The sequence below is a fragment of the Felis catus genome, chromosome B4 (assembly GCF_018350175.1).
Source record: "Felis catus isolate Fca126 chromosome B4, F.catus_Fca126_mat1.0, whole genome shotgun sequence".
Lineage (NCBI taxonomy): Eukaryota > Metazoa > Chordata > Mammalia > Carnivora > Felidae > Felis > Felis catus.
The window spans coordinates 91,400,833-91,428,277 of record NC_058374.1 but is presented as its reverse complement, the minus strand read 5'-3'; the positions used below and the strand labels follow the sequence as shown (position 1 = coordinate 91,428,277).

The 27,445-nt window shown below is 41.3% G+C and overlaps 1 protein-coding gene and 1 long non-coding RNA gene across 5 annotated transcripts in view; one reads left to right on the top strand and one right to left on the bottom strand.

Moving 5' to 3' along the window:
• The window catches only part of HELB (DNA helicase B), a 33,417-nt gene extending 18,236 nt beyond the window's left edge, over positions 1 to 15,181 (bottom strand). The window contains exons 1-7 of one of the 2 annotated variants that reach the window (XM_003989007.6): positions 14,916 to 15,181; positions 13,036 to 13,446; positions 11,952 to 12,121; positions 8,790 to 9,668; positions 4,662 to 4,839; positions 3,100 to 3,241; positions 469 to 623 (exon numbers count right to left, since the gene is read on the bottom strand). In XM_003989007.6, coding sequence (XP_003989056.3) covers positions 469 to 623; positions 3,100 to 3,241; positions 4,662 to 4,839; positions 8,790 to 9,668; positions 11,952 to 12,121; positions 13,036 to 13,446; positions 14,916 to 15,099 — 2,119 coding nt within the window. In that variant the 5' untranslated portion in view covers positions 15,100 to 15,181. Of the gene's footprint in view, positions 1 to 468; positions 624 to 3,099; positions 3,242 to 4,661; positions 4,840 to 8,789; positions 9,669 to 11,951; positions 12,122 to 13,035; positions 13,447 to 14,844 lie in introns of both variants that reach the window. The other variant, XM_019835183.3, reaches the window with a different exon arrangement.
• A 215-nt stretch (positions 15,182 to 15,396) lies between these two features.
• Positions 15,397 to 27,445, top strand: part of LOC109501644 — a 39,609-nt gene continuing 27,560 nt past the window's right edge. For all 3 annotated transcript variants that reach the window (XR_006600840.1, XR_006600841.1, XR_002159849.3), the window contains exons 1-2: positions 15,397 to 15,645; positions 17,269 to 17,351. This is a non-coding gene — a long non-coding RNA (uncharacterized LOC109501644). The remainder of the gene's footprint in view (positions 15,646 to 17,268; positions 17,352 to 27,445) is intronic.

Genomic DNA, 27,445 nt, shown 5'->3' with positions numbered 1-27,445 from the left:
CTGTTACAGATAAGACCTGTTAAGGCAGGTTTGGTCACATATGTTGGGCTAGGAAAGCTTACTTCTTTACAAAATTCTAAGGTACTCTGCTTTTGATGATTAATAAATTAATTTATGGTTTTTTAAAATTTTTTACTGTTTATTTTCGAGAGAGAGAGAGAGTGCAAGCGGGGAAGGGGCAGAGGGAGAGGGAGACACAGAATCCGAAGCAGGCTCCAGGCTCTGAGCTGTCAGCACAGAGCCTGATGCAGGGCTTGAGCTCTCAAACTGTGAGATCACGACCTGAGCCTAAGTCGGACGCTTAACCGACTGAACCACCCAGGCGCCCCGTAGTTTATTCATTTTCAGTGCCTAAATTTTTTACTAGCAACATTTATCTTCACCGTCAAATAAAATTATAACTAGTCATTTAATAGGTACATTGCAAAACTGAAACCATAACCCTACACAATAGAGGCTTACACTTACAAGAGCGATGATCACTTTTTGAGAACTGAGAACTGGCATCCTCTTCTGGGAGTCGGATAAAAATAAATGTTTTATCTCGTATTGAGACAGGGAATGTTGGATTATCAGAGATATTCAGCTCTGCATCAAATATTGGAAACTGGCGTCTTGAGATTCTTAAGTGAAGATAAAAATAACACACCAAGAACATGAGTATCCAAAAAAGTGTCTTCGTATATCATCAGAGATAATGTCAATACTATAACTAAAATCCGCTAATAGATAATAAATAGGGTGAAAAGGCTTCCCATATATGCATGGTAAATAGTAAATGAGTTTTACAATAGACTTAGCAAGACCATAATGTTACATTTATCAATCAATCCCCTGTCTCTACCAAATTAAAAGCATTAGAGAAAAAAGTCAGGAAATTTACCATTCTGGGAAGTTGACCTACCTTCCTCCAGACCACAAAAGAACTATACGAGGTAGGTATTAGCTCATTTCGCAGGTGAGCAGCACGAGGCCCATGGCCAGAGGGAGAAAGCAGGGGAGCTAGGTGGCAAATCCGGGCCCTTCTGGCTCCATAGCCCTTCCTATTTACATTAATGTGGACTCTTTGGGGCCTTTTCCAAATGCTTACATCACACTCTTTTTCTCCTTTTTTCTGTGTATAGCATTTACGTGGCTCATTTTCTCACCGGAACCAAATATCCACATCTTCGCTTTGCTTCTATCCGCTCATCCTTCTTTTGTTCTTAGTTTCCCAAGACTAGCAAATCATACCAGAAAGCAGAGTCCCTATGCTACAAGCAGGTGCCTTGTCACAACAGAGTCTCTCCTTGGTTATCTGGAAGAAGGTGGATTCCCTGACAAGACCCAACATCAGCCTATCAGAGCTAGTGGTACCCTACTGTCACCTTCAACCCTCCCCAACAGGGTTGAAAGGGAGAAAAGGGAAGGAGGCCACCCTGCTGAAATATCCCTGCAGATATAATTTTGGGAGTGCTGAGAATCACCATGGATTTCAGGTTTTGCTTCTGACCCAGAACATGAAACATAACTTCTATCTCTAGGAGTCCTTCCCTGGTATCATTGGGATCCTTTTGACATTAAATATTTGGTGATGATGATTAGGAAGAAATGATAAAGGCAGCCCAGCCCAAATGACATCAAAAGCGTTACTAAGAGGAATTCCTAAGTTTCAGATAAATCTGAGTTCTAAGAAATCTAACGTGCATTGGGTTCTTCCAAGATTTTCAGACTTTAAAGTGACCAATCATCTACCAACCTCCCCAAAGTGAGGTGGCCTTTGGGTAGGAGCAGAAGGGTTATACAAAAAGGGTCTAACTGGGTTCCTTTGCTTAATGTCTTAATATGAACCTACAACATCCTACCCTATCCCTGTCAATTCTTCCTATAGTCCTACCCAGGGCAGACAGGGGCATTAGAGAAGGTCGGTTCTAAATGTTCTAATTTCTGCTAACATCCAATGAAGAAAATGTTCAAGCAACAAAAACAGCATTTTATAAGCATGTCAATCAAAAACAAAGATAAATTTTGGCCCAATGAATAAAATGGTCTCTTAGTATTCTGAGATCCCATTCCATCTATTAGAGGATCACTCTAAAGGCTTATGAGAAGACTAAGGAAAGAAAAGGATTCTTTTCTACACTAAGGGGAGTAAGATGCAATGGGGACCACCAGTACTCATCAAGGAGTACAACAGTGTGTTCCTTTTTTTTTTGGCTTGGGGCTCCCCTTACAAAAATTGGAGATAATTCTTCCCCATTCTCCTTTGAACTCTAATGAACTCATTTCCAAGTCTCTGTTCCCCTTGGGCTTATTCTAGTCTCTAAGGTTGATAATAACTTTATTCACATATATACTTTTTAAATCAGGAAGATACATTTCTTTTTTTTTTTTTAAGTTTACTTATTTGAGAGAGAGTGAGTGAGAGCATGCAGGGAAGGGGCATGGAGAGGGGGAGAGAGAGAGCGAACGAGAACGAGAGAGAGAGAGAGAGAGAGAGAGAGAGAGAGAGAGAATCCCAAGCAGGCTCCATGCTACCAGCTCAGAGCCCAATGCGGGGCTCAAACCCACAAACCGTGAGATCATGACCTGAGCCGAAATCAAGAGTCAGTCACTTAACTGACTGAGCCACCCAGACACCCCCCAAAAAAGTCATTCTTTTTTTTTTTAACATTTATTTATTTTTGAGACAGAGAGAGACAGAGCATGAATGGGGGAAGGTCAGAAAGAGAAGGAGACACAGAATCCGAAACAGGCTCCAGGCTCTGAGCTGTCAGCACAAAGCCCGATGCGGGGCTCGAACTCACAGACCGCGAGATCATGACCTGAGCCGAAGTCGGATGCCCAACTGACTGAGCCACCCAGGCACCCCCAAAAAAAGTCATTCTTAAATTTCAATAATAATTCATGCTAGACCAGTAATGAAAAATATTACCTTTGTTTTTCTAACTGTGGGTCAAAAAGTATATATATACCTGAAGGCTAGAATAGGTTCGCTAAAAAAAGCACAGTAAATGTACTGCACTGAATTGCCCTAATTCAAAAGCTAATATGTATTTTTTTTAACCTTTGATTTCTAATACAACAGAGAGAAAACGCAAAATTTTAGTTATACTGTACCTCGTAGCATTGTTCACAATTAGCTCAGATTCTGCTCTGTGGTTTGTCTTTAGTTCAATAGCACAATTTCTTGACTTAAGAGTCTCAAAAAGATCTCTCAGCAAATTGCCAGGTTCAATGCTGGGTAACTGTCTAATATCACCTAAAAGGGGAACAAAAAGGATACAGTAGGTTCTAAGTAACGAGGGTCCTGAAATTTAGAAGTTGTTTTTATTTCTCCCTACTGACATATGTTATAATTACAAAGACTTACTCTAAGAAAAAAAAAGCCCCAAACGTCTTTGTTTAAAATTACTTAAGAACATGAACTCTTTAAAAATATTTAACAACAACAAAGCACTGAAAGTAAACAATATGAAATATAAAAAAGCAATAACACAATAAGGTAAAATCTGAATTGAATTCCTTTCAGACCTATAACCCCAAGCAAACTGTGCAGGGATGTATATTTTAGCCAACATGTGAAGAGAAAAACAGGCCTTAGATCCTTAGATATATGGTATTTAGTCCCCTATTCAATCTTGCTCAATGTCTTAGTAGACCTGGAAGAATCTACGGACTCAAATAAATAAACTAAACACATGAAATACAAAATAAACAAACCCAACATATTTGATAATAAATTTCAGTAATACAGTGATAATGTTTGGCTCTATTAAAATTCTCTTTTTTTTTTTTTAATTTTTTTTTTAACGTTTTATTTATTTTTGAGACAGAGACAGACAGAGCATGAACGGGGGAGGGGCAGAGAGAGAGGGAGACACAGAATCGGAAGCAGGCTCCAGGCTCCGAGCCATCAGCCCAGAGCCCGAAGCGGGGCTCGAACTCATGGACCGTGAGATCGTGACCTGAGCTGAAGTCGGCCGCTTAACCGACTGAGCCACCCAGGCGCCCCTTAAAATTCTCTTTAAACAAACAAAACTTGGAGTTAAAAAAAAAAAAACTACTTTTTCAGCGCAAACTGGGGAAATGCTTAAGCCATTAACAGAATCAACTGCTCAGAACACATCCTCAAAGACCTAAGAGAATTATTTATATACAATTTGATTCTCACAACGCGATTCTATTTTTTCTCCATGAAATCACACACTCTACAGACCAGAGGTACCCAACAGAATCTAACTAAATCTCACCAGAACGGGAAAGAATTTAAGAGGCTAGTGAGGTCTAATTTGGGTTATTAGCTGAAAATCATAAATTTACTCCTAAGTGGTCTGTAATTCAGACTTTGTATTATTCCCAAATGATCCACATCGTTATTTCCTCTGAGTGTGTGACATTTTTACCACCTGAACGGTCATCATTTAGGTGATTAGCAATAACCCCTAACAACTCTATTTCATTTCACCACCCGGCCTGCTAATATCCTGGCCCAAATGAAGAACCACCCAAGCTAATAGAGGGAGTAGTCAGACTGAACTCAGGGTAGCTGGAGTGTGGACTCTGAGAACTGGCTTCCCACCTGCAGGATATGGATATTAAAACCACCAAACGGTGTAAGCAACCTATTAACTGCAATGCTTTGAATAAACAAATTAGGATTCCAACAATATTTCACTTACCAAGGATAATAAGCTTAGAAAGTTTGGAGTGCTCGCACAATAAATTTAAAACTGACTTGAAGATCTTGACAGATACCAAACTCCCTTCATCTACAACCAGAACTCTAACAGAGGAAAACTTCCATGGGCTGTTCTTGGCCGGGCTTTTTTTCTTCCAGTAATAGAAACTATAATTGACCTATAAGCAAAGCATGGCATTTTAAAATTCAGGTTATAATAAATTTTACGAAACAAAATTTTAACATGTTATTTAAAAAAAATTTTTTTTTTTAAAGTTTATCCATTATTGAAAGAGACAGAGCACATGGGACAGGGGGAGAGAGAGAGAGAGAGAGAGAGAGAGAGAGAGAGAGAGGGAGAGAGAGAATCACAATCAGACTCTGCACCACCAGCCAGAGCCCGATATGGGGCTTGAACCCAAAACTCTTGGGGCGCCTGGGGGCTCAGTCGGGTAGGTGTCCAACTTTTGGTTTCAGCTCAGGTCATGATCTCCAGTCCGTGAGTTCAAGCCCCACGCTGGGCTCTGTGCTGACAGCTCAGAGCCTGGAGCCTGCTTCAGATTCTGTGTCTCCCTCTCTCTCTGCCCTTCCCCCCACTCACACTCTGTCTCTCTGTCTCTCTCTCAAAAATAAATAAATATTAAAAAAAACTTGTTTAACAAAGTTCTTAAATGAGGGGCAGGGGGATGTACATAGAGTCACATAGGGAAACAGGCTAAAGAAATAGAGAACACAAAAGTTTTAGGGCTCGATACACAGAAAATATAGATCAAGTAAATTTAAAAAGAAAAGATCAAATAGTTCAAAAAATTGCTTCCTGATAAGTACTATGTGTGTTTAACAAGCTTTGCACACAGCACTATTCTAATGCAAAATCTCCACCTCTCTCTTACTGCTCTTGATTAAAGAGCTCCCTATTCTTTTCCAACCTTTTCTTGGCCTTCTGAGATGGTCCTGTCACTTTGACTCACCCCCTCTCCCCACTGGAATACTCCATTTTAGAAATAAAAGGCTGCCTTCCCAACCTATGAAAATACTATTTTTCTTCTAATATTCTAAGCTCTCTTACTTCCTTACCATTTAAATGTTTATTTTATTTATCTTTGAGAGACAGAGAGGAAGATGTAGGATCCAAAGCAGGATCCAAAGCAGGATCCAAAGCAGGATCCAAAGCAGAGCCTGACGCAGGGCTCAAACCGACAATCTGTGAGATCATGTTGCACAGACCTGAGCTGAAGTCGGACGCTCAACCGACCGATCCAGCCACCCCTTACTTCCCAACGTTTAAAAACATACCACCAAGGCTGACAGCTCAGAGCCTGGAGCCTGCTTCAGATTCTGTCTCCCTCCCTCTCTGCCCCTCCCCCACTCACACTCTGTCTCTCTCTCAAAAATAAACATTAAAAAAAAGTTAAAAAAAAAAAAATACCACCACCAACAACAAAACAACTAAAAGAACTATTTATTAAACATGTAATGGGGCGCCTGGGTGGCTCAGTCGGTTAAGCATCCGACTGCAGCTCAGGTCACGATCTCACAGTCCCTGAGTTCGAGCCCCGCATCGGGCTCAGTGCTGACAACTCTGAGCCTGGAGCCTGCTTCCGATTCTGTGTCTCCCTCTCTCTCTTCCCCTCCCCTGCTCATGCTCTGTCTCTCTCTGTCTCAAAAATAAATAAAAACATTAAAAAAAATTTTTTTAATAAATAAATAAAAAATAAAGATGTAATAATATTTACTATTTTAAAAATATAGATGAGGAGAAAAATTTGGAAAATACAACCAGAGAACATTAAATATTTTGGTATATATCATTCCCAAAATGTTTCTACATTGTCACTATATATATAATATACATACATGGATTTTTTAAATGGTATCATATCTTTATTTAATGTTTCTACTGCAGCTAGGTTCAACATATATCTATTAAGGAAAACCCTTCATATTTTCCACATGAATGCATCAATTCCCTTCAATAAAACCCTCATTCTCTCAGTGGCCTTGTCTCACAATAGAATGTTTGGAATCACTGCTAATTTGATTTTACGTATTCAATCAGTTACCTTAGAAATGCCTGGTTGACATTTTCCACTATACTTTTAGTGCTACCAATTCACTACAGGACCTATCTATGAGCCTAGATTACTCCCACAGCCTTACAGCCATGTTCCCTTACACACTAACTCAAAATGAAATTGCCTGATGAAATATAGGACACCTAGCTAAAACTGAATTTCAAATAAACAATAAATGACATTTTAGTACAAGTATGTGTGATGCAATATTTGGTACATCTTATAGTAAAGACTTGTTTTTATTTTTATCTGCTCCATCTGGTAACCCTAGCCCAAGGATGATAAATAAATGGCACAAGTGCCCCATCAGTGCCTTTCCTATGGTCCTACACTCTCTCCTGCCCCTAAATGTGGCTTCAGAAATACTCTCCCAGCATTCCAAGCAGATATTAAGACACTGCCAATTTCATTCTAAATGAAATTCAAAATGATCCCACTCTGGCTCTCCTCTTCTAATCCAACCCTTAGACTCATCAGACGTGAAGGTGTAATGGAAAAAAATCATAAGCTGATCAGAAGACCCTTCCATCAGTGAGCTACACTGAACCTCTCTAGGACTATGCTCACCCTCGTGACAAATAAAGGTAATAGGTAACGTCACTTCTGGGGTGGCTCATGGCTCTGTGATTCTATACAATCTTCCTTAAAACCGCTTTCTTCATTTCACTCTCTTGCTTAGGAACGTAAATAGCTCCCCAGTAAACCAAGTCCAAGCTTCTCTGTTAGGTCTATAATAACTGAGGAAAGTATGGCACCCCCGGAAGAATAATAAGCAGGGAGGTGAGAAATCTGAATCCAGGTGCTAGGTGCACTCCTGGTTAAGATCGTGGGCAAGTCCTTTAATGCTCCCAAATTTCAACTGGCTCTTCTACAAAATGACTCACATCACTGATTTATCAAGGATTTAATGAGATGGCAAAATACTTTGCAAACTTTAGAGCTCCAATTCCCAGTCGAAACCAAATTCAATTTCCATTATTTTGCAATACATGGAATTCATTCCAATCAATGCAGTCACCTCAAAACCCATTATGATCGTTTTCCTCAACGCCTGTGGAAAGACCTGCCCCCTAAATAAAATGTCCTTCTCCTCACCTGAGGCTCTCTGTCCTTTAGAGTCCAATTCAATGATCATTTCCTTCAGAAATCTTCCAACAGCTAAGTTCCTGGATCTACAAAATGACAGGTCAGAGCTAGAAAAACCTCTCCAGCTCTTTGCAAGTTTGAAATCTATGACTTCTAACTACAGCCAAAACTCTGTTTTTCAAGCATGTTAATTCATTTGAAAATTTCATTACGTGTGACTATTTGCCAGGCATTGTTGTGGGTGACAAAGACAAAGAACTAAGCTAGATGATCAAAGTCTTCCCTTTTATGGAGCTTTCCTTCTGTAAAATAGAATAAAACCTTCCCCTTCCAATGCAAACGCTTCTCAAAATAAGGCCTGTGGGGCGCCTGGGTGGCGCAGTCGGTTAAGTGTCCGACTTCAGCCAGGTCACGATCTCGCGGTCCATGAGTTCGAGCCCCGCGTCGGGCTCTGGGCTGATGGCTCGGAGCCTGGAGCCTGTTTCCGATTCTGTCTCCCTCTCTCTCTGCCCCTGTCTCTCTCTGTCCCAAAAATAAATAAATGTTGAAAAAAAAAATTTTTAAAAATAAAATAAAATAAGGCCTGTGGACTGTAACATGTTTGTAACCAGTCCCAGCAGAATAAAGCTGGTGTCAGAATCTAAACTAACTACATCATTAAGCATACGCTTCAGTTTAGCTGCCTTTTATTTTTCCATAGTAGTAAGACTTTCTCAGTGTAGGGAGCGGTGCACTGATTTACCGTCCAGCACTAGCTCCTGCCTCACGGAAACCAGTAACAGTTTACAGCCTGGATGTTCTGAGTGGCACTGACCTCAACGTTCAGCTGCTACAAAGCGCGGATCCGTAAGACATTCAAGAAATACCTACTGATTGTCATCAGGAAGAAATAAGACATCAGCTGATTCAACAAAGCTTATCTTTAAGGCAAATGTTTTATCTGCAGAGACAAATGTAAAAAGCTTTACCTGACACAGTGTATAAGCGTTAAAACCAGTCTTCTGTCGCAATAAGCCAGCTGCTTTTCCTGTTGGTGCTGTTAATAACACGTCTATAGCCTTGTCGGCCTTCAGTAGACTTTGCTCGGTAAAGGTGATCCATTCGTCTGGTACATCCCGGTCTTGTTCAAAATCTTCACAAGCTTTTTTTACTTCTTTTTCTTCCAACTGCTCCATATGCTTAAAAAGACGGCTAACAATCGTGGTCTTCCCACAACCGCCTTTCCCACTTATGACTGTCACAGCATTGGAACAAATCATTTCCAAAGCAGCCACCTGGTCCTGATCCAGCAGAGCGTCACTGATTTCTGCGTTAACCTCATGTTCGCCATTGTTCCAAATATGGTCACCACTGTCCTGGCTCTCCAGAATGTCCACAGAAGTTTCCAAATTGCTCTCATCAGGTTGACTTTCGTCCAGTGCCTCATCGCTTCGTGAGTCCTCCGGTTGTGCGGTGTGAATAGACGCAAGCACCCTTTTGACGTCGACATGTAAATGCCACGGGGGCCTCGTCATCAGGTCACATATGGAAGAGGCAATGTCCTTCTCAGCCTGGTAAAGGTCATAAAGAAAGATGCAGCCCTTCTGGTAGGTCACCACACCAATATCCTTCAAAAACCTCAGAGACTGCCAAGCATCATGGAAAGACATATGGTCTGACAACTTAGAAGTGAAGTCAGCTTCTTCAACACACGTGTGCCCTTGGTCTCTACATATGTGTTTCAGTTTAGAATATATTATTAATGCATTTTGCTCCAAAGTAGTCATCAACTGGAGGAGAGACTTGCACTGACAAAATGATGTCCAACTTGCCTCACACTGCAAAAGCTTCAGTTCTGTGTAGGTTATCTTTAAGAAAACAGAGTTCAAGTGGCTTTATAAAAATTATACATGTCGATGAATCTTATTAGAAATACAGTAAAAACTATGTAATTTGTCAATAATTGCTTAAGTCCCAGAAGACATGTATATCAAGTTGGAGGAAAAAACTCTGTACCTAATACATCACCAAGTTTTTACTGTCCTGTGATTAAAGATCTAGATACAGGGCACCTGGGTGGCTCAGTCGGTTAAGCGTCCGACTTCGGCTTTGGTAATGATCTCATGGTTTGTGGGTTAGAGCCCTCAGAGCCTGGAGCCTGCTTCCGATTCTGTGTCTCCCTCTCTCTCTGCCCCTCCCCCACTCTGTCTCTCTCAGCCTCTCAAAAATAAATAAACGTTTAAAAAAAATTTTTTAAAGATCTATATACATTTTTAATTAAAATTCTATTTTCTCAAACCAATACATACACAGTTTCGAAAGTCAAATAACACCATGAAGCTTATCAAAAGACAGGAATCCCCTGCCTTACTCTTTCCATGCTGACAAAGTCAACACTTCCAACACTTTCAGTTATTTATTCCAGAATTTACTCCACATTTCCAAGTACTGTTTACACTACCCTTTGTGGGGGTTTTTTTGTTTTTTGTTTTTTGTTTTAGATTTTCGATATTTAGTATGAACTCCCTACTATGGAAAGTCTTTCTCTGGGGAAGCTCTCTCTTATGCCATCACCTCCATACCTTCTTCTCCTCCTCCCATCTTTGAACAAAAGTTATAGTATACATTTTGTTAATCAGTTTTGGTTACATTGATGTTAAATAGGATTCACCGCTGAGCAACATGATATACCACGATTACATGAACTTTTGTGTCAAACTCTTGTGCGTATGATGACTGCTTCACCTTCTTGGCGTGTTTAGGTGTCTATGTGCCTCTCAACAATTCTGCCCCAACTCTACTGAAGAGGCAGAGAACTTCCTTCACCATGATCCACTCAGCAAGTTCTCCACCAGCTCCATTTTTTTTCATGGAGACATCCCTGCTAGAACCTTCCTTATATCTTACGGGCTGAAATGTGTCTCCCCCCCCCCCCAAATTAATATGTTGAAATCCCAACCTCCTAGTATTCCAAACTTGGCCATATTTGGAGATAGGGTCTTTAAAGTAGTAATTCAGTTAAAATGAGGTCACTGGGGTAGGCCCGAATCCAGTATGACTGGTGTCCTTATTAGGAGAGAAGATTACAACAGACAGGCAGAGAAGGAAAATCATGTGAAGACACAGGGAGAGGTGTCTTCTCATGACCATGTACAAGCTCAGGAGAGAGGACTCAGAAGAAGCCAACCAGACCAACACTTTGATTTTGGACTTCAAGCTTCCTGAACCATGAGAAAATAAATTTCCATTGTTTAAGCCACCCAGACTATGGTATGAAGCACAGATTTAGATGATCAGCAGCCCCAGCAATCTTAACCCCAGTAATGGTCTTTATTCTTGATGGCAGTTCACACACTGAGCAATGGACTTCAAGCCTCCTTCTCCCACTTGAGTCCCAGAATATGCATTGCTCTGCCTCTCTTCTCTACTCGATAAATACATGCAATAATCAAATGTTCCAGAATCTCATTTTGCAAAACATCCTGAAACCATCATCATTTTACATAGGGAACAAATTCATTGTTCCAGTATTACTCCAATTGTGGGGGGAGGGGGTTCTAGGAACATTCCTGGAGATCCAAGAATTATCTCAGATTTTTTAAATTGTATTTCCAATTGGAAAACCGCCCATAACAAAGTCCTGCAACATTTAAGGGCCACATTTGGTTCCCAACACCCCTGAAGCCTCATAGCGTCACTCCTACTTTTGGTCTATAATGATAAGAACAGAAGTGGGTTCATACGTAAATGATATTATTGTGCCAAATACTAAAAGTTTTCAAAAGTTCAAACAGGAAAGGGAGGGACTGAAATGAACTTGCCAAATTCATAAGAACTTGTGCCTTCAATGAGATCTGTATTCAAGTTGCAAATGGCCATTTAGTTACCAAAACATGTTTCCTATTAAATTATATAATGAAATTATTGACAATGTGAATGTCATCAGTTTTGTTATTTTGTTTTCCTTTATACATTTACTGTGTATGAGCTACAGGTGTAACAACTTTATAGTTGTTTCTAACACTAAACGAAAAATAAATCAACATTGCAGTCCAATACAAATTTTTTTCCTTTGAAAGAGACGTAAAAATTGTCAAGTTTGAGACCTCCCCCCGCCCCCCATACCAGATGCTGCTGAGTAAATGTCTTACTTTACCAAATCCAAGTTTCCACGGATGTGTACTTAACATCTCTTCTATGGCTCCCAACACCTCCTTAGAACCTGAACTTATGAGCCGTTTAAAGTGTCGAGGCAGAAGAACTGGAAGGAATTCCATTATTTTTGGAAACTGCAAAGCTGTCATTACACTTATAAATGGAACTATAGGGTAATAGAAAAGAACACATCAAACATACAAATGAGCTCACAGAACAACTGATTTGATGGACTTTCTCACCCAGCACAACCAGTTTAAGAAATCCTAATCAAAGAGAGATCAATAAGTGTATTTTAACCAGCAAGAAAATTGATTGTATTATAACAATTGATTTTGTACTTAGGTGGTTTTCACTGTGTTTAACTCCAAAATTTATGTTCCTCAAATGCTTAGACAACTGCTTCTCGGCCTTCTGTTTCCTTCTGGTTACTATATAATCAGTAAAATTTGTGACTCTGTGATACAAAGATAAATTTAAAACTAAGCGTAAAAAATAACTCATTACATTTTAACCTTTATAATCATTTTTCTGACTGTAATCATGATTCTTTTGTCACTGAAGTCATTCAATGCTGTCCTGCCAAATGTATTTGATATAATTAAGAAATGAAATATTCCACTCATGCGGATGTCCAGATAGCAAGTCATAATATATAATTATTTTATACCATTTTGGGCTGAAATTTTTCCAAAATGGAACACTCAAGAATATGAGTATCTTTCTCCTCTGCCGTCTTAAACAGAATCATAACTAGAACCGGATAACTAACAACTGAACTTTTTCTTAATGACTCAAGGAAATCCCATGGACACAAAAGTTAGAGACAAAGACAGAATCACAGTTTTGGAACTGGGGAGGAACTGAAAGGAGCTTAAAGATCATCTTACCCAACTCTCCACATTAATGACGAGGAAACTTGAATGACAATGACACATCCCAAAGCGATAGAAACACATTTTCAAAAACACATTTTAAAAAAGAATACTAAGCCAAGATACTATAGGGGTAATGTCTTAAACACACTAGTCATTAAGTATTTCCATTACACTAAAAGTGGATGATAAAAATCACACCTACTTGTGTTTTCCAGAGGAAGGCACATCTCATTTTCTGGTAGAGACTCTTCCTGTACGTTCTGTTTTGACTGTTTTTGACGATTCCTTTCAATTTCCTTTTGGAAAGTTCTTAATGTTTCCCTAAGATTTTCAAAGTTGAGGTTTTTATAGCTTGATACAGCATTTACCCATGCTAAAAATTTATTTATATGATCACTGGAGACTTTACAGTCTTTAAGAAACAGGGAACAGATATTTTTTTGATTGGGTGGTGACATATCAGACTGTAAAAAGTAAGATGGAAATCCTTGAACTTGATAGCTCCTCAGTCCCAAAGGTTTCACTTGTACTTTCACTCGCCACCAAGGACCCGTTACTGGAAAACGTCCAAACACTTGACATTGCTCTTGAGTGTTTTCATCAGGAATTACAACTTGAAAAAAAAAGTTAATTTAAGATATTTAAAACCCCTTTTTCAATATTTTACCAAATCTACCACTCTCTTTAATCGCCCCACAGCACCCTGTACAGATAGATGTCTATGAGGGAATCCACATTCCACTTACCTGTTTATCTGTCACCCTCTACTACACGGAAAGCTCTCTAGAATAACAATGTTTCACTTGTCCTTGTATTCCAAGAGCTGAGTATGGTATAGGGCAAAAGTATGCTGTTTCTCTTCTAAAAACAGTCATCTCTACTATACACTGACCCATGCCAATAATGACCTTCATGCCATTTCTAAAAACTGGCATGGCCCCTCCCACCACAGGACCTTTGCATAAGCTGTTTCACCTGTTTCAAATGTTCTCTTCCTTACTGTTTACCCCATCTGCTACAGACCTCAGCTTAATTGTCACTTCCTCAAGAAAGCCTTCCCTGAATCTCAAGAATATAACCTCTCCTAGCACTACTTACTATTCCTTCTATGCACTAAATAATAGTATAGTTACTTCTGTAATTATTTAAAGAATGTCTGTTTAATTTACCAAAGGATAAGCCCCATTAAGACAGAAATTTCATTATCTTATCCCTCCTGGGTATACCTGCAACAAACACCACCTTGCTTGGAACAAGATAGCCAGTCACTAACACTTTTAGGATAAATGACTACACCCTCCACAAACACTTGAAAACTTTCTGTGGAAACTTGTGCTGGCCACTCACAGGTAACTCTTCAAACTCAATTAATTAAAATTAAATAATATTTAAAATTCAGCTCAATAGCACAAGCTGCACTTCAAGGTTCTTAATAGTCACATATGGCTGGTGGCTATTGTACCGGACAGAGCAAATACTGAAAAATGCCATCAGCACAGAAAATTCTACTGGTCTTTGGTTACCACTAAAATATTCTTAAATAAAATATTCTTAAATATCAGTCACAATGTACACATAACAGGTATAATTTATAGCACAGGAAACTACACAAGGTAAACAAACCCCCATCGCAACGCTATTAACACAAGGTTAATGAATCAACAACGCCTTGAGGTGTTTCTTGCGTACGTGCGTCTATTTTCGAAGTAGCTGAAAAATAAATACACATTTGATTCCAGGCAGGACAGGAAAATAGTCTGAAAGTCTGATTCCGGGTGTGAATACAGGCTGGACATTCAACTGTTTCCTCGACTATAAAATTACCTCAAAGAGTTGTGAATATCAAATGAGATAATACACACAGAACACAAGCTTCACGCATAGTATTTACTCGTCACTGCTATTCTTCTTCTTCTTCTTATTATTATTATTATTATCATCTTATCCTAAGTAGGATGAAAACAGCGAGGCCGTCCTAAAAAAAAAGTCTGTTAGCAATGGGGCGCCTTACTTAGGACAACACCAGAACGGGAAACACTTCAGCCTCCAATCCCATCCCCTTGGGGCAGGGGGCTTCCTCACCGCGGAGGAGTCCGGGGAGGCCGCCAGCCTTGACGCCCCCACTGCACAGCTCCTCGGCGTCGACAAACACCAGATCTTCAGTCTCCTCCGCTTCGTCCTGATAGTCATCGTCCTCCTCCTCCAAGTCCTTGGGTGGGAGCAGAGGTCCCTGCAGTTCGCGCAAGTGCTGGGTCAACCAGGCCATGATGATCCCCCCCGAGCCTCTCCCCACATTCCGGAAAACCCCGGCAGGTACACGGCCATGATCAGCCAATCAGCTTCGTGACGTCCGGCCTGCGCGCGCGCAGGGGGCGGGGCAGCGGCGAAGCTCCGCCCGAAGCCTCCCGCGGGAGGCGGGGATAAGACGCAGACGCCGGGGACGGGGCGAAGGGTGGGGTGAGGAGAGTGCACGCCGGTAACCGGACTCGACTGTCCTCGGGATGCCTGGACCAACCCCGCTGGCTGGACAGGGGCTGGGGGGGGGGGGGGGGGGGGGGCACTTGCAGAACTTCTAGCATCTCCGGAGAGAGAAAAGTGAGGGAAGCCCAGGTCTAGTGAGCCAAAAAGCCCGGAAAAGCAAGCCCTCCCCAGCACCCTAAAACGAAAACCCAGATGCCCTTCAGGACAATCGGCCATCACCCAAAGCACAGAGCAGCGAATCTCCAGTCGAAGGACCCGTTTATTCGTGGCTGCTTTGGTCCTCCGCTTTCTTAAGGAGTTAAATTCATATCATCAAAGGCTCTTATTCAAGGTACAGTTCTCTACGCCCCGTTCCAGACGCAGAGTATAGGGATCTAGGGCAGGGACCCAGGATTCTGTTTTTTTCATGCACGTGCCAGGTTATCTCTTTCGATGCTCAGCCGGGTTTAGAAACTACTGGATTAGATGACATTCAAAGTCTGTTTCCTCTTTTCCTCTGTGAGTGCACACTGGTCTCCCAAGCGCCTTGCAGCTGGACTACCTACCTGCTAACAGTGGGGCAAAACAGCATCTGCTTATAGCCAGAGTATGGACAGGGACTGGGGAAAGGAAGTAGAAGAGAAAGCAAAGAGGCTTAAAACCTTATTCCGGAGCCATGGTTCCCATACGGGATACTGTTTGAAAGTCATGGTAACTCTTTGAGGAACACCATAAAACATATGATTACCTTACTATTTTTATACTATTTATTATGAAATTACTCTATTAATAATAAACTTAAAATACCTAAACATGTACTGTTTGCTAAATCCCAAAGCATTTTATGATAGATTTTAATATACATTAACAACAGCCAGCACCAAAGTTTTAAGAAAAATCTATGGGAGAAAATACTAAAATTGATTTTTCCCTTTGGATACAAATCTCTCTTGTTGCTTTTAAAAAATTTTTTTTTCAACGTTTATTTATTTTTGGGACAGGGAGAGACAGAGCATGAACGGGGGAGGGGCAGAGAGAGAGGGAGACACAGAATCGGAAGCAGGCTCCAGGCTCTGAGCCATCAGCACAGAGCCTGACACGGGGCTTGAACTCACAGACCGCGAGATCGTGACCTGGCTGAAGTCGGACGCTTAACGACTGCGCCACCCAGGCGCCCCTCTTCTTGGTGCTTTTAGAAAAACTCTGTTGTAGCTGACAAAACACCAGGTGTTTCCAAGATTTCCAAGGATCATCTGTGTGAGGTTGAATTCCTTGCTTAACACTCAATAAAGGCTACTGTTCCCACCACGGTATTAAACCTGGTCTGCCACAGTCCTGGTCTCTTGGATGGAAATCAGTGGATACCTTCTTGCCTTTGTCTTACCTCACCTCTCCACCTTTGACACTGGTAACTGTTATCTTCTTGTAACACTTTGTTCCCTGGGCTTTCGTGACCTGTGTTCCCATTCTCAGGGCTTCCTCCTACTTCTCTAGCCATGTATAGTTTCCTTGGCCTCCTCTACTGCCCTCTTAAGTACTGATATTCCCCAGAGGTCCATCCTAAGCACCTTCTCACTCTGTAACCCTCCCCTCGAGCATCTTTCACCTACTCTGGCATCTACACTCCCTGACTCCTAACCTCATCTCCAAACCTGTGCAAAAAACCGCCTAGTAGATGCCACTGCTGGATGTACCTCAGCTACTTCAGACTCAGCGTATCTAAACTGAAAGTTATCTGCTGCCCAAATCTCGGTCACTTATGTGTGTCCGAATAGTATAGTCTTGTTACCAACGTGGTGATTAGGGGACAAGACTCCAGAGGTTAAGCTACTGTTTATATAACTCAATTGCATTCCTCGAAGTAAAGTGACGATTTGGGATGGTGCGAACTTTGCTTCCCTACCTGTTGTTTCTTCGTTTTAAAAATGTTAACTATTCAAGGTTTCTGAATACCATTTTTACCCTTTTTACACAGTAAGCAACAATACTCCAATCTGGCTATGCATGAAAATCACTTGGGATGTTTCTAAAAGTGAGATTCCTGGATCTACCCTGAAGGTATGTGTCCACAAACACAGACGTGGAGTTATTCACTCTGTAATTGTTGTAGTAGCAAGTAAGTGGAAATAGCAGAAATGTGTATAAGTAAGAGACCTACTGAATTATGACACATCCATCCAATAGAATATTCTGCAGTGACTTTAAAAAAGAAAGGAAAATCTCTATGAACTGATAATGAGTGGTTTTCAAGATATTCAATTAAATAAGAAAAAGCAAAAACCATGCATATAGTTTTATTTATGTGTATATGGGTATGCTTGTTTGGGGGAGAAAGAAGGAAGGAAGGGGGATAGGAAGACAGGAAGACCAGGAGAGGTAAACCCAGAAATTAATGAAAATAGTTACCTACAGGTAGGATAGAAAGAAGGTAGAGGAAACAAGACTGGGAACAAGATCTCTGAGCGTAACTTTTTATAATGGTTTTAACTTCTGAACTGTGTGAATGTTTCACTTATTCAAAAATAAATAAGCCAAAAGCAAACCTGAATTGGACACAAACAGAAACAAATGAAAGTGTCTATCAAACATATACTATAACCTTTCAGGGAAAATAATTACTTCAAGTTACTTTTGAATACTTTGAATAAATACTTTTTTTTTTTTAACGTTTATTTATTTTTGAGACAGAGAGAGACAGAGCATGAGTGGGGGAGGGGCAGAGAGAGAGGGAGACATAGAATCCGAAACAGGCTCCAGGCTCCAAGCTGTCAGCACAGAGCCTGACGCGGGGCTCGAACTCATGGACCGTGAGATCGTGACCTGAGCTGAAGTCGGACGCCCAACCGACCAAGCCACCCAGGCGCCCCTGAATAAATACTTTTAAGTTACTCTGACCATAGACCCTTAACAGGATATATGCTGAGGACAAAAGATCTACAAAGTAATCTTAAACTTCACCACACACTATGGTTAGTGCTGGTTTTAATAATGTTATGATAATTTTGAAATTATGTATCATAGGATAAAGCAGATAAGTAAATGCCTTTATGTTTTTATCAAACGAAGGTTTTTAATGTATATGAAAAGAAAACAAATGGAATGAGAAAACTCCTACAATATTAAACTTGGATTAGCAATGTCAATATGAACTGTGGTTTCTTAAAATATATTTTCTAGTTCTGTCTATTGAGAGGACCTGAAAAGAATGTCATCCCAGTAACTCTGATCACATCTACCACCCTAAATCTTGGTTTTGGAATACCATTTTGTCACTCAAAGAAATGGAGGCTCCTTAAGGAGTGGCTGTTTCTACCTCTGAAACAAGGAAAATAGAAGGCAGACCTGGGACTTGTACCAGATGGCAAGGAAGCCCTCAAAAACCAATGGGGTGATGATAAAAAGATTCAGGCGCCACCTTGAAGGGACTTCCACTAGCCAAATTTCGGGAAGCTTGAGAATCAAAAATCACTGCACTTGATTGTAACACACTGAGTATGTAAAAAGTGATGTGTCCATTGTGATACTTCCTAAAAACAAAAACAAAACAAAACAAAAAAAACACCTTTTAAGGAAGAAGGAAAGGGGAAAAAAAAGGAAAAGAAGAAAAGAATGTCAGGTAAGAAATTTAAAAAGAAATTCTAAAAATATAAAACACCATTTTGCAATCCGCAACGTAATAACGGATTCAAGCAAGGGTCACAAAAGGATAAAAAAAAAAAAAAACATTGAGTGAAAAGTCAATGGGAAACCGTGGCTCAATAGTCTCACGGCTATAATAGATTACAAACTGCAAAGGGGAAAATGTATTTTTACAATGAAGATTCTTGTCAGTCGCCCCTTTATCAAGTTTTCAAACTTCACGCCATTAATGAGACAAACTGATGTGTGTCCCATGGTAGGATGCAGTATAATGTACAGAAGATCAGCTGTGAAGTATTTTTGCCAAAAACATTTAACCTGGTTTTAATTAAGGCTGTAGACCACATCGTTCAATGAAAATATGTGAACTACATATGTAATTTAAAACTTTCTAGTAGCCACATTAAAAAAAGAAACAGGTACCATTAATTGTAATGATGCATTTTATTTAATCAAATATATCCAAAATATTTTTATTTCAACAGGGTAATCGACATAAAAATCACTAATGAAAAATTTATGCTCTTTTTTTTTCATGCTAATTCTTTGAAATCTGGGGTATATTTTACCCTTATAGCACATCTTAACTTGGACTAGCCATATTTCAAGTACCCAATAGCTACATGTGCCTGCTGGCTACTATATTGGATAGCACATTTCCAGATCTAATTTCCAACTTGCCTAAAATCCAAGGAACCGAGGTATAAACTAAATAATGCCACGAGGAAACAGAAAGATCTAAAATAGAAGTCAGAATACAGTTTTCATAAAGGGCCAGATAATAAATATTTCAGGTTTTGCAGGCCCTGTGGTCTCCATCACATAATTCTCTTGCCTCCTCCTCCAGCTCTTCCTCCTCCTTCTCCTCCCTTTCCTTCTTTCTCTTCTTTTTTACAACCCTTTAAAAATGTAAAAGCTGTTTTTAGCTCTAGTGCTGTTCAGAAACAGGCCATAAATATATGCAACTTGACCTAGCACATGTGACATTCTACAAGACAACTGACCTGGATTTTCTGAAAAGCCAGCGTCATGGGGGAAAAGGTAGGAAAGAAAAGAGAGATTCCGGGATTGACATAAGTCCAGTCACTGAAGCCAAGAGTATCAGGAATGGGTACAAGGTGAGGCTAGAGAGGTGGGCTAGAGCCAAACATGCCGTGCCTTGGGAGGCCTCCGTAAGGTTAGTGAGAAACCACTGAAGGCTCTAAACAGCTTAACCATTTTCTCCTGAAACCGTGGCTATTCATCTCACACAAAATCAAGCTCTCGTGTCAATGTCTGCTTGAAATCTATCCTAGGAAATTTGTTAAATAAATCAATCTGAATCATGAAGCAAAGAATTTTCAGTATCTCAGTCATGTTGCTTCTCATGCAGAAGTTTTTTTTTTTTCCCTATGTTATGTATAATGTGTCTTCGGGTTATTTTGGAAATGTATTTGTTTTAGAATGCCTGGAGGGGATCAAGGCAGGTAGCCCACTGTGAAGTTGTCATTAGTAAAGCCTAAACATTTTACTGGGAGAGCAGGGAGGGAATAAGGTTTAGTGACCTGTTTAATTAATGTAATGAAGTAAAGCACACGGTTAAGGTGTAGTCACGATAATGATGGTGTCACAGTTACACGAAAGCACTTCAGATGAATTTATCCTGATGAGTGCTTGAATTAGTATTTTGCCTGTTTTGTTTGTTAAAGTAATGTCTGGAAGGAAATGGTAGAATCAAAACAAGAAATGGGTTAGGGGCGCCTCAGGGACTCAGTCGGTTGAGCGTCCAACTTCGGCTCAGGTCATGATCTCATGGGGGTTGGCTTGTGAGTTTAAGCCCCGCGTCAAACTCTGTGCTGGCAGCTCAGAGCCTGGAGCCTGCTTCAGATTCTGTCTCCACCTCTTTACCTCTGCCCCTCCCCTGCTCACGCTCTGTCTCTCTCTCAAACATAAATAAACATTAAAAGAATTTTTTTGAAAAAGAAGTGGGTTAAATAATAGGACCGCAAAAAGATTGGTAATTACATACAGAGCAGAAATTATAATCAAAATGTGTTCAATTTCATTTAGTCAACAGATATACCTATGTGTGGCAGGTAGTACTGTTGTCAGCAGATGCCTAGTTCCCCTCTCATCCTAAGCACATAGGACTTTGCTTCCCCACCTATTTGAAGTCAGTCATGGCCTTCTGACTTGCTTTGGTCGATGAAACAAGAGCAACGTGTCACTTCAAGGTGGAAGTATTTAATTGTGGGTGCTCCGCTCTCTGTCCCTAATTATTCCTTACCTTGATGATTGTGGGAGTGTGAGGTACAATGGCGATCCATCATATGATGGACAACTGCCCTGGAGAGTTCTAGAGACCCGCAGGAAACTTTGAGTCAATGAGAATAAATCTTGGTTGGGTCAACCCACTGAGATTACGGAGTTGTTTGTCTTGTCAGCCGAACCTAGCCTACCCTTCCTGACATAAGGCTGATCACATACTAGGTGGTTGTGTTGGTGGGCACAGTGAGAGACCTAAGGACACAATTATAAACCTTGCCACAAAGTTCCTATAAAATAATTAAGGTATGTACATTGGGAGTTAATGGGATGAGGGGCTGGAAAACCGTGCTAAGGGCTGATTCAGCAGAGTTTTGAATGCTAAAACACTGGGATAGCATTGTGAGCTAGGAAAATGGATTAAAGAAGTATAAAGCCTTACCCACAAAGAGTGGATATCTAGTTTCATAAGTCTCCAACCAGAAATCCGGACTCCTAGTAGTTCAGTAGTGATAGACCAAAAAGGGAAAAAAGACGGAAGAAAAAAGTCCTTTGGGAGTGCCTAGTTGACTCATGATGTTATTTAATATGTAAGGTATGTCTTTATAGTGTTTTTAAAAAATGATATGTAAGATGACAAACTGATATGGATTTTTAAGGTGAAAGAGAAAAGTAATGTCACCTCTGAGGAGACAGGTTGGGTAGTAAATACCACGAGATCCCATGAAGCCTTCATGGCCTCTTCTTTACCACCTGGGTGCCTCCGTAGAAATATTGATCTCAGTAATTGCCATTGATGTTACGCCCCTGTCTCTAAATGTTACAAAGTAATGGCCCCGGTTATCTCAATTACAATTGAATTTAGTCTGCATTATTATGTAAGTTTTTACTCAAGGTAAAATAACGTGAAGGGCTAATTCCATGCCCTTCTATTTCTATTTCAGCATATAAGTCTTTAAGTTCTAGGAGAGTATGTTGATGAAAGAATTATTGCTTTCTTAAATATGCTTTCTAGAGGCTCCTTTCCTAACATGTATGCCATGATTGAAGTAAGCACCGAAGCAAACGCACAACAACTCTGCTACCCCAGAGGTACGGTGCTGCAGATAGATCTCTCGTTGGCCATCTTGGTCTTCAGCTGTTAGGCAGTTTATGAAAATTATTGATCTCACAGAATAAGTGGGGAGAAAAAGCAGCAGAAGTTTGGAAAGTATTAGTGAGAAGAAGCAAATGGTTACAACCCATTTATTCAGTCAATACGTATTTTGGGACAGTTACTGGGCACTAGAGAAGGGTAGTGAACAAAACAAGTCCCTGCATATTCTAGTGGAAGGAGATAGACAAAGAACAAGGAAATACAAATAGCAAGTGGTGCTAAGTACTACGGGCTACACTGAGATTAAGGGGAGAGAGGATGACGGGAGTGGAGGCTTCTTATTTCAGATAATGGTGATCGATAGAAATAGAGACAGAGATAGTATTAAACTGACATTGATAAGATAGTGTGCTATGTTGGCTCTGGGATGAATTATTGAACAGAAGAAGTGCACATCGAGGAACAGGTGAAAAATGTAATAGTTATGCAATCCATAATCAGTAATAGAGGAAGAAGACTGACGTCGTGGAACAGAAATATATTTGGGCATTCCACAGGGTCAGCCTGGTTGCAGAAGTCAGAGTGCCTTCAGATTACCAGCTGTGTTTTCCTGGGCTCATTGTTAAGTGGCTGGAAACCCCTCCATCTGTGCGAAGATTCTACCTATAACACATACCTCTGGTCAAAGACAGGAAAAAAAAAAAAGCAGTCACCCAGCTCATGAAGCATTGAAGAAAAATAAGATACAAAGAACTAGGGTGGAATGATAAGGAGCAAAAAGGGAAGGAATGAGTGAAAGACAAGTAACATGCAGAAAGAGAATTACACTGAGGATAAAGCCATTATATGCAGGGCAGTAGAAAAAAGAATTGGAAAATTCTCAAAAAAAAAAAAAAAAAGCCATAAAGCTATAACAACAGTTCATTTTACCCAATGGCTTATTTCATTAAGGAAGATAAAATCTGTGAAATTCCACTTTTCATAGACGAAAACAGAATTTGGAGAGGGCACAGAAAGATTCTTTCACACCCAGAAAAATAGAACATTTATGTATTTTTATCTTCCTTTATTTATAAACAAGAAAAGTAGCTAATTTTGAGTGCTTCTGATGTGTCGGCCATCAAGTGCTTTTAGTGAATTAGCTCCTTTACTCTTCCCAACAGCCCCAGGAAGTAGGTACCAGTAAAATATCCATTTTACTTCTGAGGAAACTGTTGTGAAAAGGTTAAATAACTTGCTTAAGGTTGGAAGCGGCCGAGCCGGGATTTGAACCCAGGGAGTCTGGCGCCAGCGCCTGTGTTCTTTGCTGCTGCGTGTCCAAGCACAGCTCTGTGTTCTCAGCATCTGTGCACAAAGCCAAGAACACTGGGGTTGTGTGGAGACAAATATTGCTGCAAAAGAAAACTCCTTGATTTTCTGCCTTCGCTTATTTGTTTGAGATTTGTAAAACATACACACGTTCCTTGGAGATCCTCAAGTAGGTGTAAAACAGTTATAAAGACAGCCACAACGTGATGTCATCTCTGAGTGATCCATAACTCAAATTGCACAGAGGTTACTTTTCACGCAGCTGCTGGATCAACCTGTAAGGACTCCCTGCTCCGCGGTTTCAGATCAATAGTGCATGTGGGAGAAATGAATGTTCCTTACCTCTTTCCTGGCTAGCTCTGTTTTGGAAAGATTATTGTTGGCTGACACCTTCCCCCATAACATTTGACCACTACTTCACATTTTGAGAAAAAACGCTTCCTTATAGCTCCCACACTGCTCTTTAAAAAGCTCCACCTATTATCTCTTTGCTAGGTTGTATCATTGCCAAATAATAGGGGGAAGTACAAGGTTTGAACTATTTCTGTTAGCGGGGGCGGGGGGGTGGGGCGGGATTCACTTAGGAAGAGGATACTCAGATATCCGGACATCGAATTAATCCCTAAATTGCATCTATTCTCCTTTTCCTTTAAAATGTCTCTTCAATTGCCCCTTCATTACTGTGTTTCACTCAGGGCCCTTCCTAGGGTGTGTGGAGCCACGGGCAAATATTTTTTGCAGCGCTCCTGTCTGTATAAACGATTTAGGCCACCCTAAATCAACATGGCAGTGCCATTCCGGCAGCCCAATCTCCTGCTCACACAATCCTAAAACAAAAACAAAAAAACCTGCATTGCCCAGCAGGTGCAATTAGCTTGCCGGGTCACCCTCCCGGAACCAAGACCTGGCCACAGAACCCCAGGATGATAGCATAGTCGAGAACCACAGAGCAACTTGGGATGTCTGATCAAGGCCCCTCATTGGACAGGCAATGGAAGATCGTCCACAAACAGAGAAACTGGTACTGAGCCCACATGGGGCCCCGGTTCTGGCTGGAAGCGCCCCACCCAGATGGACGCCAGTCCATTCTCAGCTGGCCCCAGGTACCGGAGAGGGTCTGAGGAGATTTAAGGAAGTCACTTCAAAGAGTGAGACCCCCTGATGCCTGGGGCCCTCGTTAGGAGCCCTGAGTTACAAGTCTGAAAGTTATACCAACACCTTATTCTGTACCTTCTCACTTAACTTACTACAACTCTGTCCTGGCTGGCCTCACAACCTCCATTTTCCTTCTTTTTGTGGTCATTGTTCTCCTGGTGCAAACATATTATTTCACTGTCTTAGTTTGTGCCGTGTTGCCTCTTACTGATTTTCTCAAATACCAAGTCCTCAGTTGTAGTCCTCATTTACATTATGGTCTAGATCCTAGCCCCTCTCCCAGTGCCTGGGTGGCTCAGTCAGTTAAGTATCTGACCTCAGCTCAGGTCATGATCTCACGGTTCGTGGGTTCAAGCCCCATGTTGGGCTCTGCTGATAGCTCAGAGCCTGGAGCCTGCTTCAGATTCTGTGTCTCCTCTCTCTGACCCTTCCCTGCTCTCACTCTGTCTCTCTCTCAAAAATAAATTGATATCTAGTAGATAGATAGATCGATCCTAGCCCCTCTCATCTGCTCAAGATCATTCACTCCAGCAGCCCTTCCCTGGTTAAGTGTCTGTTTCTTGATCTCAGCTCAGGTCTTGATCTCAAGGTCCAGTTGGTTGTGAGGTCTGGCCCCAGGTTGGCGGTGAAGCCTACTTAAAAAAAAAAAAAAAAAAAAAAAAAAAATTCGTTTCTCTGTCCTCACTTCCCCCACCAGCCACCAACCCATTTCTTAGCTCTCCTGCACCAAAATCACTTAATAGGATTGTCTATATTTATTTATCCTCAATTCCTCTCCTCCAGGGCTAACTTGTGCTCTGCCCAAAGGCATTTGATAGAGGAGGTGCTGGTAAAGGCTGAAATCTAATTCATTCTTTGCTTGCCAAGCAAAATGCTTGACACAGGACTTTGTCATTTTTAAGGCACAACATTTGAAATTGATCTACCTCGAGGCATCACTGTTTCCAATTGGCCAGCCAGAAACAGTCTTTAAAAAATAATTTTTTTTTAATGTATATTTATTTTTGAGAGAGACAGAACACAAGCAGGGGGAAGGGCAGAGAGAGAGGGAGACACAGAATCCGAAGCAGGTTCCAGGCTCTGAGCTGTCAGCACAGAGCCCGATGTGGGGCTCAACCCCACGAACTGTGAGATCATGACCTGAGCCGAAGTCAGACGCTTAACCGACTGAGCCACGCAGGTGCCCCCAGAAACAGGCTTTTTTTTTTTATTGATTTTGCACAAAGGTCCTGCATGTTCTCCTGGTCTTTGTTAACCCACTTCAGTCAGACTTCTACTCCCATCGTTCTCCTGAAACTCCTCTGCTCCAAGGCCACCATGTGGCCACGAACACAGGATCACTACACCCCATGGTTGGGGTATTTGTTTCCTATTGCTGCTATGACAAAGTACCACAAACTTAGTTGCTTAAAACAACACAAATTTATTATCACACAGTTCCAGAGGTCAGGAGTTCAAAATGGGTCCGCCGGATGCCTTCCTTCTGAGGCCCTAGGGGACAGTGCGCCCCTTGCCACATCACTCCAAACTCTGCTTCCATTGCCCCGTTGCCTCTGCCTCTGACTCCAAACCTCTTGCCTCCCCCTTCTAAGGACACTTGTGATCACATTGTTCCCACCCTGACAATCCAGAACAATCTCCCCATTTCCAGATTATTAACATGATCCCATCTACAAAGTCCCTTTTGCCATGGAAGGTAATGTATTCACAGGCTCTGGGGAGTAGGATGTGACTGTCTTTGGGGTCCCTTGCTCAGTCTATCAGTTAGCTCTCAGCTGTCCTCTTACATGACTTATCAGAGCCACATTGGACGCACCTAATCTCTCCTTCTGCCTTCATACATTTTGGGCCCCTGGTTTCAGGGACGCCACCGTCTCTTGATTGTCTCCCTTTCTCGTGTCTGCTGCTTCCGAGTAGTTGCCTTTTCTGGTCTTCCCTGTTCTCCCTGACCCCTCGGTCTTTGCTCTTCTCTCTACACTCTCTTTATTTGGTCTCATGTCTTTAAATAGCATCTATATGCCATGGTTCTTTTTTTTTTTTCTTTTAATTTTAGAGAGAGAGATTGAGAGCACAAGCGGGTGAAAGGGACAGAGAGAGAGAGAAAGAGAGAGAATCCCAAGCATGCTCCACATGCAGCAGAGACTGATGTGGGGCTCAATCCCATGACCGTGGGGTCACGACCTGAGCTAAAATCAAGAGTCAGACACAACCCACTGAGCCACCCAGCAGCCTCGTTATGCTGTGATTCTTAAGTTTGTATTGCTGTCTGTTCCTCTCTTTTGAACTATAAGCTTGTATTTCCAACTGCCTGCCAAAAAACCCCATTTAGATCACTAATACACATGTAAAACTTAATATGGCCAAATATGAATCCCTGATCTTTTCCCCTCAGATCGGCTCCACCTACAGTCTTCCCCATCCCACAGTGATGGCAACTTCATCCTCGTGGTTGCTCTAGCCAAACTCTCTGGATTCATCCCTGACTCCTCTCTGTCTCCTCCATCCCATAACCAATCCATCAGCAAGTTCCACTGACTCTACCTTCAGAACAGGCCCAGAATCTGACAGATCTCGCCATCCCCACTGCTTATACACTAGTCCCCCCTCTGCCTTCCTTTCTGTGCTAGCCTATCGCAGCAACCTCCTACCTGGTCTCCTGCGCCCCGTGCTCTCCCGATAGAGCATTTCTCAATGTAACAGCCGTAGTGAC